At 38.2% G+C, this 18,173-nt stretch overlaps 1 protein-coding gene across 1 annotated transcript; it reads right to left on the bottom strand.

The window, feature by feature from the left end:
- Window positions 1-444: 444 nt before the first annotated feature.
- On the bottom strand, window positions 445-6,739 carry LOC116179997 (probable RNA-binding protein 46). Its single transcript, XM_031499819.1, has 9 exons — window positions 6,041-6,739; window positions 1,769-1,949; window positions 1,644-1,713; window positions 1,504-1,593; window positions 1,354-1,452; window positions 1,254-1,300; window positions 1,028-1,202; window positions 884-979; window positions 445-772 (listed from the first exon to the last, which is right to left on the bottom strand). The coding sequence occupies exons 1-9, from the start codon at window positions 6,737-6,739 to the stop codon at window positions 661-663; spliced, it is 1,569 nt and encodes a 522-aa protein (XP_031355679.1). The 3' UTR covers window positions 445-660.
- Between the last annotated feature and the right edge of the window lie 11,434 nt (window positions 6,740-18,173).

Here is an 18,173-nt window from a genome sequence, read left to right as displayed (position 1 = left end):
GCTATCGAGAAACTTCGAAATAAACAGCAAATTGGAAAATATGATATCCTTTCAGATTCGACATAAAAAGAAATGCAGACAGACAGGTTAAACGAGAAAAAATAACGCCATCATTTTCCTATTCCCAATCTCAAAAAATACCAAAACTCATTTCAAACCGTTAGTAAGTCCAAATCAATCCGCCCTAACAATTTTAAATGGTTTACAAAATTGTGATCCATAATGAACCCAAAGTAGACAATCGGCCCTGTAACGGTTATCTGTAGAAAACTGTTATTTTTCCCATACTAAAAAACTGAAACTAACGTTTTTTGGCAGATAATCTGCAAGGTAAGTGTGCACGTTCAGTTTAGCGTTTCTGTAACATCACAATGCTTGCAAGTATGTACATACAACATGAAATGCATAAATGCAATATATTAAAAAAAGTAAAAAAGACACGAGTACATACAATTAATTTTTTTGGAACACAAACACATAGCTCAGTATCATAACGATACTTACGATATCTATGACAAAAAGGAACAATGAAACATAAATGTTAAAAAGCTACACACAAGAGGGGTCTAACCAAGCACTAGTTAAGGTATACAATGGCAATATACAATTAAGACTACAAACTACAGGGAATTAATGCTTGGTTAAAAGGATTTAAAGGCGTCAACCATCACGCTCTGTTAGTAGATCCCACCAATTGATCATGCTTGGCAGGCCCTCATTGGATGATGCAGCCGATTCGCCCTCAGACCAACGCGCCATTGCGACAGATGGCCTGTAATTTAAGCTTCAATTAGTTTTCCTGCAACACAAACACTCAGAATAATAAAAAGTGACCTAAAATCCAGCCACTCCATCAGTTTTTGATCAAAACTCATGAACTTACTCAGTGGGTTGTTGTATTCCAGAAATGGGAGCACCGAAATTTCGTGTGTAGTCCATTCTTCGCCAAGTTGTTGTAGGAGGGGGCATCGCGAATTCGCTGAAAAGGTGGCGGTGAACAGAAGCCAATCAAAAACTAAAAACTAACCTGCCCTCTACAACTGCCATAATTTGTTCTTGTGCACTTTGTTCTTGTGCACTTTTGCTGGTCGACGGTTCGCATTGGGGCAGGATGTTCTTTTTGAGCGACTCCACGACTTGCTGCAAGGGAAACTTGCTTATGTTACAGCAGGACTCGGATGGGCTTGCTTCATTTGCTTGTGCTAGAAGGAAAGGGCAGTGTTCGCGGTAATACAAAATTATAGTAGCCTTACTGCAAACGTATGTGGATTCGATCCTGAACTGCTGGCTTTGTTGTTCACTAAAGAAATAACTACATATGTCAATCCGATTGGAATAATACCGCATAGTTACCTATCCAGTATAGCCTTGAACTGAGACACGGATGCAACGATATCCGATGGAAACCTAGGTGGGGATGAGCTTCCTTCAGAGGAACCACTCGAATCGCTACTGAAAGTGTAAACAATTTCAGGTGATGAATCTGAACACCCCTCTTCTTACCTCAGGCAATCTAGACTAAATAACGGGTAATTTTCTTCGAAAGACGACAGATAAAGGATGTTGAACATCTTCTGCTGCGTTCGAAATGTTCTGAAAACACAATGAAGAAAACTACTCGCCTAATTACCGGCCAAACTTACTTTTCCAACTTCGCCTCCTCCTCCTGCGGGATGCACCACGTTATTTCCACGTCGGTATTCTCAAAATAGCCTGAAACCATCACAAATGAACATCCCGCCTTGTACACAGTGTACTTAATACTTACGCTTCAACCTAAGCAAAGCGGTTTCGGCCATTTCTCTTGTACCAAAGTGGATGAAGGCGAACTGATTGGCCTTGTAGATTTTTTCCACGCAGCACATGTCGTCAATCAACTTGTACAAAATTTCTAAAATATCTTTCCTCGAAAGATATCTGGGCAAGTTGCGCATGAACAGCCTCTTCACCTGAAAGGAAAAAATGAATCAAAATGGCGTCGAGGGTACCTTCCCTTTAACGGCTCATAAATTTCCTAAACCACGACAAAAGTAATTTGAGAATCAAAATTGATGCATACCGCGCCACATTGAACTAATTGCGCCATTTAAAAAGATGAACACTTTCCAGAACAATCAAAGAATAAACGGTTAAAAAATCGAACGGGATGCCAACTACTACTAAAACAATGAATTCATGGCCTACTTAATTTAAGTTATAATTAATTGCATCATACACCGATAGGGGTGCCGACTACCAATGAGAATAAAGCTGAATTGCCGCCAATCCGTTTTTTTTAAAATAACTTCTGGTTTTAACAACTTGCTACTTGCGCCATTAGTAACTTGATAATGGCGGGTGGAATGTCAACTACAATCATAAGAGAAAAGCACGCCTTACTTCTTTAATCTTAATCACTTCCGCTGTGAACACTTAATCACGTTTTGCATTAATTGCACGATTAAAATGTCGAAAATTCAATAAAAGTCACAACCACCAAAGAAAATTGTCATCCACTAAATTTCAAGCTAAGTATTAATTGCGCCTTCTGAAAACTTAATAATTTAATAAAGCCACGGCGGTGCCAACCCCCACCAAAATGACACTATTATTCCAATATGTGCATTTGTGCAACCGAAATCACAATTCAAAGTCATTTTCTGAATTCTACCCCATTGAATTTCAAGTTTTGTATAAATTGCGCCAATGAAAACTTGAAAATTTAATAAAAATCCGTGGCGATATCAACCCCGAATGAAAATGAACGTCCTAAACCCATTTGTGCAGCAGAAATCACAATTCCAAGCTACTTTCTGAATTATTACCCCCTTAAATTTCATGCGCCAATAAAAACTTGAAAATTTAATAAAAATTCATGGCGGGACCAACCCCCAATGAAAATGAGCGTCGTAAACAGTTTGTGCAGTCGAAATCGCAATTCCAAGTCACTTTCTGAATTATTACCCCACTAAATTTCAATTTTATTATTAATTGCGCCAATGAAAACCTGAAAATTTAATAAAAATCCGTGGCGGTGCCAACCCCTAATGAAAATGAGCGTCCTAAACAGTTTGTACAGTCGAAATCGCAATTCCAGTCACTTTCTGAATTATTACCCAATTAAATTTCAAGTTTTGTACTAATTGCGCCAATGAAAACTTGAAAATTTAATAAAAATCCGTGGCAGTGCCAACCCCCAATAAAAGTTAACGTCCTAAACCCATTTGTACAGTCGAAATCGCAATTCCAGTCACTTTCTGAATTATTACCCAATTAAATTTCAAGTTTTGTACTAATTGCGCCAATGAAAACCTGAAAATTTAATAAAAATCCGTGGCGGTGCCAACCCCTAATGAAAATGAACGTCCTAAACCCATTTGTGCAGTCGAAATCGCAATTCCAAGTCACTTTCTGAATTATTACCCAATTAAATTTCAAGTTTTGTACTAATTGCGCCAATGAAAACTTGAAAATTTAATAAAAATCCGTGGCAGTGCCAACCCCCAATAAAAATGAACGTCCTAAACCCATTTGTACAGTCGAAATCGCAATTCCAGTCACTTTCTGAATTATTACCCAATTAAATTTCAAGTTTTGTACTAATTGCGCCAATGAAAACCTGAAAATTTAATAAAAATCCGTGGCGGTGCCAACCCCTAATGAAAATGAGCGTCCTAAACAGTTTGTACAGTCGAAATCGCAATTCCAGTCACTTTCTGAATAATTATTACCCAATTAAATTTCAAGTTTTGTACTAATTGCGCCAATGACAACTTGAAAATTTAATAAAAATCCGTGGCAGTGCCAACCCCTAATGAAAATGAGCGTCCTAAACCCATTTGTGCAGTCGAAATCGCAATTCCAAGTCACTTTCTGAATTATTACCCAATTAAATTTCGAGTTTTGTACTAATTGCGCCAATGAAAACTTGAAAATTTAATAAAAATCCGTGGCAGTGCCAACCCCCAATAAAAATTAACGTCCTAAACCCATTTGTACAGTCGAAATCGCAATTCCAGTCACTTTCTGAATTATTACCCAATTAAATTTCAAGTTTTGTACTAATTGCGCCAATGAAAACCTGATAATTTAATAAAAATCCGTGGTGGTGCCAACCCCTAATGAAAATGAGCGTCCTAAACCAATTTGTGCAGTCGTATCACAATTCAAAGTCACTTTCTGAATTATTACCCCGTTAAAGTTCAAGTTTATTATTAATTGCGCCAATGAAGAATTCATAATTTCAAACAGTTCCAAGATTGGGCTACTAGTTCAAAAGTTACAGCCCTTTGAATTTTTTTTCGAAATTGGTTTCTAGTCTATGACTTTTGATTGAGAAGTCTAATCGAAAATGTTTTTTTGGATTCTACGCCCCAAAATTAATAAGAAAAAGTGTATTCCCGAGAAATTTTGGTGCAGTCGATTTTTGGTAAAAAAAAGGAAGGTAATAACTGCCTTTTTTTGAGTACCGAAAAAAAAAAATTGTCTCAGATCGATCCGGAAAAAAATTTTTCTTATAGAATGTGGCCTGTAGAATCCATAATTTCCAACAGTTCCAAGATTGGGCTACTAGTTCAAAAGTTACAGCCCTTTGAATTTTTTTTTGGAAATTGGTTTCTAATCTACCTATCACTTTTGATTGAGAAGTCTGATCGAAAAAGTACGAATTGTTTTGGATTCTACGCACCAAAATTAATAAGAACAAGTGTTTTCCCGAGAAATTTTGGTGTAGTCGATTTTTGGTAAAAAAAGGAAGGTTATACACTGCCTTTTTTTGAGCCCCGAAAACAAAATTGTCTCAGATCGATCCGGAAAAAAAATTTTCTTATAGAATGTGGCCTGTAGAATCCATAATTTCAAACAGTTTCAAGATTGGGCTACTAGTTCAAAAGTTACAGCCCTTTGAATTTTTTTTCGAAATTGGTTTCTAGTCATAACTTTTGATTGAGAAGTCTAATCGAAAAATGTTTTTTTGGATTCTACGCACCAAAATTAATAAGAAAAAGTGTATTCCCGAGAAATTTTGGTGCAGTCGATTTTTGGTAAAAAAGGAAGGTTATTAACTGCCTTTTTTTGAGCCCCGAAAACAAAATTGTCTCAGATCGATCCGGAAAAAAATTTTCTTATAGAATGTGGCCTGTAGAATCCATAATTTCAAACAGGTCCAAGATTGGGCTACTAGTTCAAAAGTTACAGCCCTTTGAATTTTTTTTCGAAATTGGTTTTGACTGAGAAGTCTAATCGAAAAAGTACGAATTGTTTTGGATTCTACGCACCAAAATTAATAAGAAAAAGTGTTTTCCCGAGAAACTTTGGTGTAGTCAATTTTTGGTAAAAAGGGAAGGTAATAACTGCCTTTTTTTGAATCCCGAAAAAAAAACCCATTTGTGCAGTAGAAATCGCAATTCCAAGTCACTTTCTGAATTATTACCCCATTAAATTTCAAGTTTTGTACTAATTGCGCCAATGAAGTCTTGAAAATTTAATAGAAATCCGTCGCGGTAACAACCCCCAATGAAAATGAACGTCCTAAACCCATTTGTGCAGTACAAATCACAATTTCAAGTCACTTTCTGAATTATTACCCCATTAAATTTCAAGTTTTGTACTAAATGCGCCAATGAAGACTTGGAAATTTAATAAAAATCCATGGCGGGGCCAATCGCCCAAGAAAATGATCATCTTATACTAATTTGTGCAGTCAAGATTATAGTTTCAAGTTAATTTAGGAATATTTTCCTCACTTAATTTCAAATGATTATTCAACATGAAACATGAAAAAATTAATAAAAAAAACCTAAGGTAACGTCAACAAAAATGAGCGGCTCATATGAATTAGTGCAGACAAGATTATAATTGAAAGTCAACTTCCCTCACTAAATTTCAAATTAGAATTCATTGAGCCAGTGAAACGTTGAAAATTTTAAAAAATCCACAGTAATGCCAATTACCAAAAAAAATTGGCGGTTTTTTCCCCGCTAAGTTTCAGTATTAATCGCGCCTTTGAAATCCAAAAGAAACTTTTACAAAAACGAACTCAATAAATAAAATGCGAACTTACATCTGCCATCGCTTCCGAATCTACGGTCATGGTGGTGCTGGTCCAATCCACGAGGCACTTCCTTCCAAACAAATGCAAGGGGTTGTTACGATAATATTTGTTCCGGACGAAAGCCGCGTTTTCGTGGGTTTCGAACTCGACGAAGATGAAACCGCGATTTTTCTTGTGCGTCGCGGGAGGCTTATGGACAATCACGTCCGTGATGTTCTTAAGGCCCTTTCGTATCAGCTCGTCCCAAATTTGAGTTTTGCACTTGCTGAACGGCAGCCCAAAAATATACACCCTTTTGCTCGCTATTGCTTTAACCACCACTACCCGACGCTGTAAGCGAAAAGGGAAGTTGTGGAAATGGCGCACTGCATTTTTCGCACCTTCCGAGTCAACGTAGCGTATGAAGGCGCAACCGAGGTTGTGGACGCCCTCACTGTCGGGATCCACCATCAGGATAATTTCGTAGATTTGACCGGCTCGCGAGAAGTGAACGAAGATCTCATCTTCGAGCGCGTCTATCGGCAGGTCCTTCACGAACACTTGGTTATCCAGGGGCGGCGGTTTCATCAAGTCCAACCAACGGAGCGGAGGGCTCGTTCTTCGAAAATCCCTCGAATACACGATGGAGTACGAGGTGATGGAGGTAAACTTCTGCAGACGAGCAAGGACACCACCGTCGGTAACAAAAGAGTAACTTTGGAGGGCCATCGCGATTAATTGATTAGCAGCGACTTGGAGTTTGAGGTGAAAAGTAAGAAGTGTTAAATCATTGAATGTGGTGGGCGGGCGTTGGATAGTTTGTTGGGCGTCATCCCTACCATTTAAATGTCGTACCAATTCGAGGAATGAATCCCCACCACGTGAATAAGAAGCTCTGCTCTATGTTACCATTGAGTAATTAACTAACTCTCTCTTTCTCTCCCTGTCTTACATACTTTTCTCTTATTGTTTTTATTGTAAATTTGAGAATTTAGTAGGGAATATTGAAAAACGACAGGTAGTGCCTTCATAAACAAATAATTTAAGGCTAGGGTGTGTGCTTTTTAACCCCAAGAACGCAGTACCCCAGGTCACACTTTAGTCCACTGAAGGTTTTCCATTTTTCGTGAAAAAGTATCGTATTCACCATTCTCCAGCGGTTTCCTTAAACTTTCTTTAAAAATTCCTTTTAATATCATTTTTTTTACTCTGTTATTGCAAATTTCATCCCCTACGTCAGCACTAAATAAATCATATCTTTCTAGCGATGCTAGAAATTAATTACTCATTTAGGGCGGATTTTAACCCCGGCTAAATACACTGGAATTGTTTTGGAAGTCCTATCGAAACCTGGCAAGACTTAGAAATAAGGTACTAACTTAAATAATTTTTTTGCAAAAGTGCCAATTATTTTTTGTCTCTTGTGAAGCGGATTTCAACCCCTACCGTTGGGCTAAATATACTGGAATCGTTTTGCCAGTTCTAGACATTAACCGTAACGTAAAACTTGGGACAAGGATTATTCAGGGGAATCTGGGGTAGAATTCTCTGGATTTCAGCGGAATCTGGTCGGGGGTTACCGGTGTCAATTTTGCGAAGTGGGCGAGTTTTCGTTAAGTTCCAAGTTCAAGGAGAATTCACCTGGAACGAGAGTTACGGAGGGGCAAATATTCCTGGTAAATTTTCAGAGGCACATCTGGAGTGAATATTTCAAGAATGAGTATCCCTGGAAAATTTCATTGGGGGAGAACATAATTCAGGGGGGTGAGTGTCTTTTGTGAGCCAACGAAAATTACTTGAGCCAATTTGACGAGCAGGAATATTTCAAGGGAATAAATTTAGCACCTTGGAAGAATTTTCGTGGATGAATTTCCAGGAGCGAGTATCTTTTGCGAGCGAGTTAATTTTCCGTCATCGAATTTTTGAAGGAATTTTGCAGGGAAGAATATTTGAGGAAAGAATAAGTTTTCTTTGAGGCCATTGTTTCTTTGAGAGGAATATTCAGAGCCAGCTCTCGGTAGTGAGTTTCGAGAAGCGGGATTCTTCTGCGGGAGACTAATATTCCTTAAAAATCTTTGCAGATTTTTTGTGGAACAATTTTCGGAGGTCGAATTGGAACATACTTTCGTTGAATTTTTTTGAAGGAGATATTCAGATATCGAGATTTAGTGAATGAATTTTTAAGGGCGGATATTTCCGCTTTGGAATTTCCAAGGACTTTTACAGGGTGGAATATTTAAGAGGCGGAGGGGAATGTTTAGGGAGTGAGCTGTCTGAATGAATTTTTAGGAGTAGGTTTCCTTTGCGTGTGAGGGGATTTTTGGGGGGTAGATATTTTTGGGGTAAGAATTTCCAGGGTCGAACTTTTCAAGGACGAATATTTGAGCAGGAATAAATTTTGTTTGGGGCAAGTGTCAATGAATCTTCAGAAGCGAGTCGCTGTTGGAGAGCCAATATTCTTTGAACGATTTTTAGGAGGGCACATATTTCACCAATTCTCCCGAGAACAATATTAGAGAAGGAAGAAATTCTCTTTGGGGCTAAAGTTTCTTGGGGATAAGCCAGCTCTCGTACATACATTTTTTTCAGGAGCGCGTTTATTTTACAAGCAAGCGAATATTCCATGAGCAAATTCCCGGAGGGTAGATATTTCTGGGAATAATTTTAAAGGGAGAAATAAAGGTATGAGAGGGCTTCTTCTGGAACACTGGAATTGTTTTGGTAGTCCTAGATATTAATCGGAACCTCCTGGCAAGATTTAGAACTGTCTTGCTCACTAAGTTTTGTCTATTGTGGAGCGGATTTCAACCCCTACCCTGGAATTGTTTTGATAGTTCTCTGTGCTCCTATCGTGCCTATTTGTCTCTGTTTAGTTGGGGAGATGTTTGGAAAATTTAAATGGAAGCGAAGTGAAAGTCCCCCCCCCCCCTCTCAAAATTAGGTTTAAGCATAAAACCTTATGAAATTCCGTAGTTTCAGTATATCTGTATATAACACTTTAATTTTGGGGGGTTAAGCGTTCACTTATCCCCATTTGATTTTTATTACCCGCACGTTAAGTAAGGAAGCTATTGCATAGTGGTAAAAAAATGACCCCCCCCCAGTTTTTTACAGAAATACACGTTTTGAAGCACCAGGAATCCGAATAAAACAAAATCTAGAGGATGTCGACCTTTCTGTCGATTATGTCTTACTACTCTCATTTTCGGCTATAAACGGCTGAAAATTCGAACTTAAATTTTGTACCGTATCTAATGGACCGGAATTTTAAAATGGTTGAATTAGGGGTAAATACTCAATACAAAAAAATGTTTGAGTAGATTTTTCCAACATTACAAAATGTGAAACAAACATTAAAGTGTAATTTACAGATACGATAATCTTTGCAAACAAGTGCAGCGCAATTACCTTTGATACAGTAATTGCTTTTCAATTTCCTGTAATTAGATGCATCAATACTCGGTCATTAATATTAAATAAATTTTAGTTTGCATTAATTACAATGTAATTTATAGTTGTTTGGAAGGTACATTTCCTGTCTTTTGTTATTTAATTACTTTGAATTTCTGGATTTTTGTAATTAGCATACCGTTATTTAGTATGAAAAAGTATACTTTTTTGGGGGGCGAGGTGAATTTTTGAAAAATTCCTAAAACCAAAAAGGCAAAAAACCGTGAGTGAGACAATTGAATAAGTATCAACCACAATGTATGACCATTATTAATAATGATTCTATGTTTGTAAAAAATTTTAAAAAAACAAGCACTTTTCGTCAACAGAACACGGAATCTGAACTAAAAAGGCAACAAGTAAAAATAAGAAACTTGACGTTGTTGTTGCGCAGTTCGCGCATGCGCACGTTTCATTCATGCGATATGTTTGTTTTTGCTAGAAGCGTCTATGGTTAAAATTTAAAAAAAAGATTTTCATAATTTAAAAAAAGGTCATTTCGCAGTCTGCGCATGTGCGCAATTAATTTTTACTGTGCGATGTGTTTGCCTCATCAAAGAAATATCTTCATTAATAAGGAAGTTGGTACTGCGCAGAATGCGCGTAGAGCGGCGCATGCGCACATCTAATGTTTGGGATATGAGATATGTTTGCCTTTAACAGAAGCATCTGTAATTAAAATTTCAAAAAAATATCTCGATAAATAAGATTGATATACGCCTCCTGACCCTGACCACCAACATTTGAGTGCAGAAGATATGGAGTACCGTAAGACTATTTTCAAAATTTCAACTGCAAGTAAAGTAGTTAGTGGAATTTGTACCTTAAACAAACGGGGGGGAGGGGCACAATATATACTAGCACTATTTAAAAAACACATGTTGACCACTGCAGTTTAAAAAAAGATTTCGAAGAGGCTTAAAATGAAATGTGCTGAGATTTCAAGATCTGGGATCAGAATTGCATAGCACAGGATCTTAAGACGAGGATACAAGGAGGTACAAGTTTCTTATACTTACCTATCTATATCAATTTCCAATCTTTCAAGAAAAGGGGCACAATTTTTTTCATTTTTCTGTACAGAGTGGTTCAAATTCGTGACTCACCATTGGAATCTCCGCAACCGTAAGAGATACACTGTAGGTTAAATGGGGGCAAAGTTGCCCCTTTCTGTGTGTATAAAAACACGCATTTTACAATTTTTGAAAATCACTGAAATATCACTAAGGACTGAAATCACTAAGGACTCAAATTTCGTTTTCATTGTTCACAAAAAGGTAGACATGAAGAAAAATTGAAAGAGGTTTGAAAAGGTTTGAAGAGAATTGTTAGTAAAAACGGCCGGAAGAAGACATGACGAAGGCTCGAAGAAAGCGCAAATTAGGCTTGCAGGAGGCGTGAGAGATTCTCGAAGAAGTCGTAAAAAGGACGTACTCGAAGGAAGGGGGAGAAAGGCTCAAAAGAAGTGTCCAAAACCGAAAGGAGGAAGGAAGAACATTAAAAAGATGCGTGAAGAACACTAAAAGGACGCGGGAAGAAAGTTCTATGGAGGCCTGCAGAAGTGCAGAACGCTCGTAGGAAGTGTGAAAGACTCGAAAAAAAGTGCGAAGAAGGCTCTATTGAGGAGTGACGAAATGGCTCGAAAGAGGAGTGAAAGTGTCATGAAAGGGAAGTACGAGTTTTATGGATGTGTTCAGAAGGCTAGTAGGAAGCGTGAAGAAGACCCGAAAGAATCGTGAAGAAATCTCTATGGAAGAGTGAAGTATTGAAGAAAACGTGAAAGAACCCAAAGCCCAAAGGACGAAAATTCTAAAGAGGTGTCAAGAGGACTTGAAGGAGGAGTGAACAACGTTGGGAAGTGTCATAAATAAGACTCGAAAGAGCCGCGAAGAACGATCACAAAAGCCGTGATGAACGTTCGAAGAAGATTCCAGAAAATTTGTAAGAGGCAGGAAGAAAACCGAAAGTAGGCGTGAAATAGACCTGTGGGAATCGTAAAGAAGACGTGAAGTATCAACTAAGGCTTTAGGAAGGCGTGAAGAAGTGTCGCGGAAGTTTGAAGGAGGCGCGAAATAGGCTCGGAAGAAGCACTCAAACACATCTTAACAAGTTAAAAAGTAATCGTAAACGATTTACATAAAGCGCATTTCCACTTGCATTCATTTCCCATTTGTAAGATGCAACTTCTGTTAAAATCGTAAAAATCCGGCCACAAATATGAAAGATAGCGTTGCACATGGGCAATCCATTTTTGACGTGTTACTTCAATTTCAGTTTATGAGAAGAATTTCCTTTATTCCAAGTGCCTATGTATCACATTTCATTTAAATTCTTCCATAAATAAAAAAGTTGGCACTGCGCATGCGCAAAACCAAATTTTGAAATTGGCGTTTGATTTTCCTTATCCCAAGTGCCTATGTATCAAATTTCGTTTAAATTCTTCCATAAATAAAATAGTTGGCACTGCGCATGCGCAAAACCAAATTTTGAAATTGGCGTTTGATTTTCCTTTATCCCAAGTGCCTATGCATCAAATTTCGTTTAAATTCTTACATAAATAAAAAAGTTGACACTGCGCATGCGCAAAACTAAATTTTGAAATTGGCGTTTGATTTTCCTTTATCCCAAGTGCCTATGTATCAAATTTCGTGTAAATTCTTCTGCAAATAAAAAAGTTGGCACTGCGCATGCGCAAAACCAAATTTTGAAATTGGCGTTTGATTTTCCTTTATTACAAGTGCCTATGTATCAAATTTCATTCAAATACTTTTATAAGTAAAAAAGTTTGCAATACGGTTTATGGTCGAGATGCGAAAAGGGCACTGTGAATTTTGAATCGAGTCGATTCAACTTTTGGCATTGCGTATTATATGGCTAAAGCTATGCCCATATTGAATTTCATGCAATTCAGTTCATAACTAACGGAGATGTAAAAGCGATCGAACATTTCTAAACAAAGTTATCGTTCACACGGACAGATAGATGGACAGACAGACAAAGGAACAGACGGACAGACCAACAGGCAGACGACAGATAGCAATGCAAAATTATAAACGATCTCTAGGATCGTTAATAAACGGCAAAAGTGTAAAATTATGGAACATGTAAAAAACGGTTTTTTGTTTTTTTTACAATAACTTTTTTTGTAAGCGGTACAGAAAAAATTCCTTCCTTGGTACAAGACTCGACACCATAACGAACCAAATAGCGAAAAAAGTAGAACAATAGCTCTTAAGATAAAGAACTAGTAGCGTCGCAAAACGAGCGGACGGACGGACGGACGGACCGACAAAGTGGCCACAATAGCGCATTTTTTTTTTTTTTTTATTTTTGTGGAAATGCGCTAAAAATGCGAAAAGGAGGTTCGAAGGAAACGTGGTAATAAAGGTATTGGTGGAATTCTTTAACGCCGAAAAGACTGGGAGGAGGTCTTCAGAAAGCTCGAAAGAGTTGCCGAAAAGGGTCGAAGGAAGAACGTTCGAAAAGCGCGTGAAAAAATGTCAAAGAGGCTTGAAGAAAGTTCTGTGTATGGGGGCGTGCAGAAGGCTTGGAAGAGACGTAAAAAGGCTCGATAGAAGAAAGAGTCAAGAAAGTTGAAGGATTTATAAAGAAGATTTGAAAAAAGCATGAAATTGCCCCCCCCCTCCTAAATTTTCAAAATTAAATGGACTTAATTATCGGAATTTGTTCTAAGATTTATCAAGTACTTACTCGAGAACCTTCTGAGGGTCCTCTATAATTACAATTACAAAATTTTGTAAATGAAGCAACCATTTTTGATCACTCTGTAGATTGATAACCCACGGGAAAGCGCTTTTAAATTATGTTTGTTATTAATTCTTATCTTCCTGATCAGTGACAGTATTCAATGTTATTTATCTAAAACTGTGACATGAAAAACAAAATATGCTTATAAAAAGGACATGAACTCTACAAGTGGGTACAGTTGGAAAAATGACACCTCAATAACCTTCAAGGCGCCTGCATCTTTAATTTGTTTTGCTTACTGGCGACAATAAATAAACTGGACGACCGCTATTTCAGCGGATTAAATTCTAATTTTGTTTTCAAATTACGCAACAAAAAGGAGCTGAAAACAAGTCCATTGGAATGCAAAACAGGATGTAAGAGTCGGGTTACTCTTCGAGACCAGAGCGTATTGTTTTCTTTCGCGAAATGCCGATCTGCGAAATTGTGGCGATATAAAGATAAAACAAAATTTATGGCTATGGAAGTCATAAATTATACCTATGTACACAAAACATTTTCTAAAGAATGGAGGGTGGCTTCGAAAATATGCAAGCAACGTGTGGAGGTACCCTTTCAAACTTCAAAGGCAGATTTAAATATTGATCATCGTATAAATCGGTAAACTTGAAGGTTACTTATCGACCCTCAGAGAAAAGAGGATTTTCAATGACAATTGGTTCTCACAGATTTTTCTTGCGCCCCATAAAGAAGAAATTAACAGTAATTCCTACAAGTGAAAAATTGTGGAAAATAGCACTTCACAAAGTACCTAACAAAACTTGAATGAAAGGAGAATGCATTTATATTTTAGAAATTTGCCGAATCACGATGTACAGGGTGGTTCAAATTCGTAGCTCGCCATTGAGATCTCTGTAACCGTGAGGGAGACATTGTAGGTTAAGTTGCCCCTTGTTGTAACTAAAAAAAACGCATTCAAACTTTTTGAAAAATCTTTGGAAATAACGAGATGTCGCCGAAAAACTAAAAATGTCAACTTTCGTTTTCATTACCACCTTCTAGGGGCACTTTTTTTCGAAGAATCTGAATCTGTCTAGATGTAGATGCTGTAGGCCACTACTTTCTTATGGGCGCCATATTGGATTTTTGCGGAATGAGATAGATGACAAAAAAGAATAAGACATAATAAAGTTACCATAGCCTACTGTAGCTTCTGCATCTAATGTGTTAGGGAAATTCTGGTAGCAGATTCAGATTTTCCGAAAAAAGTGCCCATGGAAGGTACTAACGAGAACCGTCCATTTCCAACCGCTTAAGCTCTGAACACTTTCTTGCATCTTTAGATACTATACTGGGCACCTCTTTTGAACACTCTTCACGCCTCTTTCAAGCCTTCTTCACACTTCCCAGGAGTTTTTCTACGCCATTCCTACGTTGAGTCTTTCGCATGTCTTTTTTCTTGCCTTTTTCGCACACCCTTCATTCCTCCTCTACGCTTTCTTCAAATCTTCTTTATGCATCCTTCGCCTCTTTCAAACTTTATTCACTCTTCTAGTTCTATCTAGCCTTTTCTCACTTCTTCCAAGTCTTCTGGACGCCCCCATAGAACTTTCTTCAAGCCTCTTTGACATTTTTGCACGCACTTTTCAAAAGTTCTTACTCTTCCTTGGAGCTTTCTGCAGCCCTCCTACTAGCCTTTTTCGCGTTAAAGAATTCCACGTTCCCTTGGAACCTCTTCCCGCGTTGTTGTGGTGACGCTTCTTTCCAACCTTCTTCACGCCTCCTTTCAAACTTCTTCACACCTTCTGTGGCACTTCTTCGCGCCTCCCTAGATCCTTAGTTCACGTCTCTTCCGAAATTTTTTCACGGGTTCCTACGGATCTATTTCACGCTTTCTTCCCGCCTCCTACAAACTTTCTTCGCGCCTCTTCCAGAAATGATTTCATTTGTAATGTTCTTCGAACGTTCATCAAGATTTTTGATCGTCCTTCACGTTTCCTTCGCGCCTTATTCCCTCCTCCTTCAAGTATTATTTAACATATCCTTCGAAATTCGAAAGTTTCAGACCGTAAATCCTCCTTGATACGTCGTCTAACCCTTTTTCATGACTACTTCGAGCCATTTTCACACCTCCTTCTCCACGCTTCTTTCGCGTCTCCTTCCTTTCGAGCCATTTCGAACTTCTTCGCTCCTCAATAGAGCCTTCTTCGCGCTTTTCTCGAATTTTTTCACGCTTCCTACGAGCCTTCTCTTCCCACGTTCTTTAGGTTTTCTTCACGCATCTTTTTAACGTTCTTCCTTCCTCCTTCGAACTTTTGGACAATTCTTTTGAGCCTACTGTACGCTTTCTTCGAGCCTTTGTCGCGACTTTTTTACTAATAATTCTTGCTTCCTTCAAACCTTTTTCAACCCTTTGTCACATCTCTTTCGATCTACTTCTAGTCTTCTTCATGCTTTACTCAGACCTTTGTGAACTCCTTCCCGCATCTTTAGAAACTTTTGGAGCCTTCTACGAGCCCGCTTGCTTCTCACACTTTTTCACGGCACCTTTCGAACCCTCTTTACGCTGCCTAGGCTTTTTTCGAATTTTCTTCACTCTTCCTTCAAGCCTTCTTGACACATCTTTCGAGCTTTCTTCGCCCTTCCGTCGAGTTTTTTTCGCGCCTTCTTCGAACCTTCTTCACTCGTCCTTCGAGCCTACTCCACGCCTGCTTCCAGTCTTGTTTATGGTTCCTTCGAACACGCCGAACCTTTTCTGTCCTGCATCGTCTTCTACACGCCGCCATAGAGCTTTCACTCCTAGAAAACGTTTTTCACCTTTCTTGACATTCTTTCGAGGTTTCCTCACCCCGCCTCCTTCATGCTTCTGTCAAATTTTCGTCACGCCCCCTTCGAACCTTCTTCACGCAACCTTCGAATTTTCTCCGCATCTTCTTTACACAAGTTTTTCGCGCCTCCATTGGGCCTTCTTCACTTTTGAATCGGTGCGGTTTTAACTCATCTTCAGAGCTTTCGCACTCAAAACGCCAAACACATTTTCCTTGTGGAGGGTTGGTATTTCATCGAGAGTTATGGACAGCCCCTCAATAGTTCTAAAACTGCCCGTGCCCCATAATGGTGTTCTACCGTAAACCTTATACTTAATAAAAATAAATATCGAAGTTCTCCTGTAAGATCGAAGGGACTTCAGCGAATTTTTGGGTGGTAGATCAATATTCTATTAGCCAGTTTTGACTCCACTATAATAAGATCTTGTTGGGGGTTACCATAGTCCCACTTACGCCCTCACAGTCGTATAAATGCGCCATTTTGGTGAATTTTGCTACAAACGCTCCACAAAATAGTCCTCAATTTTTGGGGCACTTCTCATAACTCGAGCTTCAATTGGCGCCACGAGAAGGAGAGACCGCGATTTGAGCTTTTAATTTTAATTTAATTTTATTTATTTATTTATTTCCTTTAAGAAATATTAAACTGTGTGACAAAATTAACTTTTGGGAGTCCGTAACTGAAAAATCACCACGTTAGTAAACCACGCTCGGGGATGGGACCCAGATGTCGCCGACCCCACATCATGTAGTTTCGTCCCTAAAGTTGTTAATTACACGGCCCTGTAGGTCCACGTCCACTCCTCATCTTCCTACAAACGTTCTTCTCCTCATTTACTGCCAGCCAGTCAGCCTGTCAGCCGGCCAAAGTGAAAGTAAAAGGCACCTTTTTCTTTAAAGGACTTTGACAGTAAGCCCTTCTAAAAGCTCCAAGAGTCTAGAAACATATTCTAAAGGATTTTTGAGTCTTTAAAAAGCTTTAAGAATCTTTTAGTTAGAGCTTCAGATGCGTGCCCAAAAGTTTTCAGGAGAATCCCAAGGTCTCATAGAGGTTTGAAGCGCCCCAATTTTCTATTAGAGTATTTGAAAGTCATTATACGAGCCTTTAAAGTCGTTTCAGAAAAACCTTTAAATTAAAAATATTTTATGGGCTTCTAAAAGAGCCATAAGGGTCGCAAATATTTTCCAAAAGCTGCCACGATCGCAAAGAACTTACAAAAGTCTTCCAGAAGAATCTTTCAAATTCTCGCATTTCGTAAATTTACAGTTTTCTATAACGCGTTTATCAGGTTTTCTAGAGCCTTCTAATTCCTTTCCTTTTTAGGTTCTTTCCAGAGTGTAGAGATTGTACGAATGCCTAAAAATAAGTTTAATTAAAATTCTGTCAAGTGCCTATGGCGTTATTTATACGATGTTGTGAATGTCTAGGACACTTTTGAAGCCTGCGATTGCTTTTTAGTCCAGGCTAAATAGCTCTAAAACAATTTATTTTCAAAAAAAATTAGTTACCGGGCGAAACCGGGTTTTTCAGGCAGGTGAAATGAATAGAAATTGGGGAAAAAAATTAAAACAGCTGAATTTTTCCGCGGGTGAAATCTCGGGGGTCGAAAGGGGTGTTTTGCAAATTGTGGCAAAACTATTCATTTTAGACGAAAATGTTAAATGTAAAAGTTATAGAGCTTAAAAAATGAACAACTTTTGTATCTGCACTATTTTTACATAACCTCCAATTTTCCTAGAAAAACCTGAAAAACTGTTTTTTTCGTTTTTTATTCTTATTTTTGCGAAAAAATGTCGTAGGGGTTTGAAATTTGGAGGAAACATAGCTTGTTTTATGATGAAAAAGAAGATAATTTTTTGGGCCTGTGAGGTTGAACCGTTTCCAAGATCTCAAGATTTCTGAAAAAAACCACCTCTCTTACAAGGGGATGAAAAATCTATTTTTTTCATCGTACAGAGGTGCGCAGGGTAGCAAAATTTTCGGAATATATAAATGTTGCTTTAAAATTTCGTGTTAGAAGTCGAAATCTTATTTTGTTCGTGTTTCTTATTGCGAAATAAAAAAAACCTTCCCGAAGCAGTCAGGCTGTCAACTATGTCGTAGAGTTGAGCAGTGGTCTTGGGGGAGGGTTGAAGTTGATCTTGGTAATGTCTACCTCTCCCATAGCAAAAAAGAA

Source organism: Photinus pyralis, unplaced genomic scaffold (assembly GCF_008802855.1).
Source record: "Photinus pyralis isolate 1611_PpyrPB1 unplaced genomic scaffold, Ppyr1.3 Ppyr1.4_LG9, whole genome shotgun sequence".
Taxonomy (NCBI): domain Eukaryota; kingdom Metazoa; phylum Arthropoda; class Insecta; order Coleoptera; family Lampyridae; genus Photinus; species Photinus pyralis.
The sequence above is the reverse complement of the archived record's forward strand: the minus strand, read 5'-3'. Positions and strand labels throughout refer to the sequence as shown.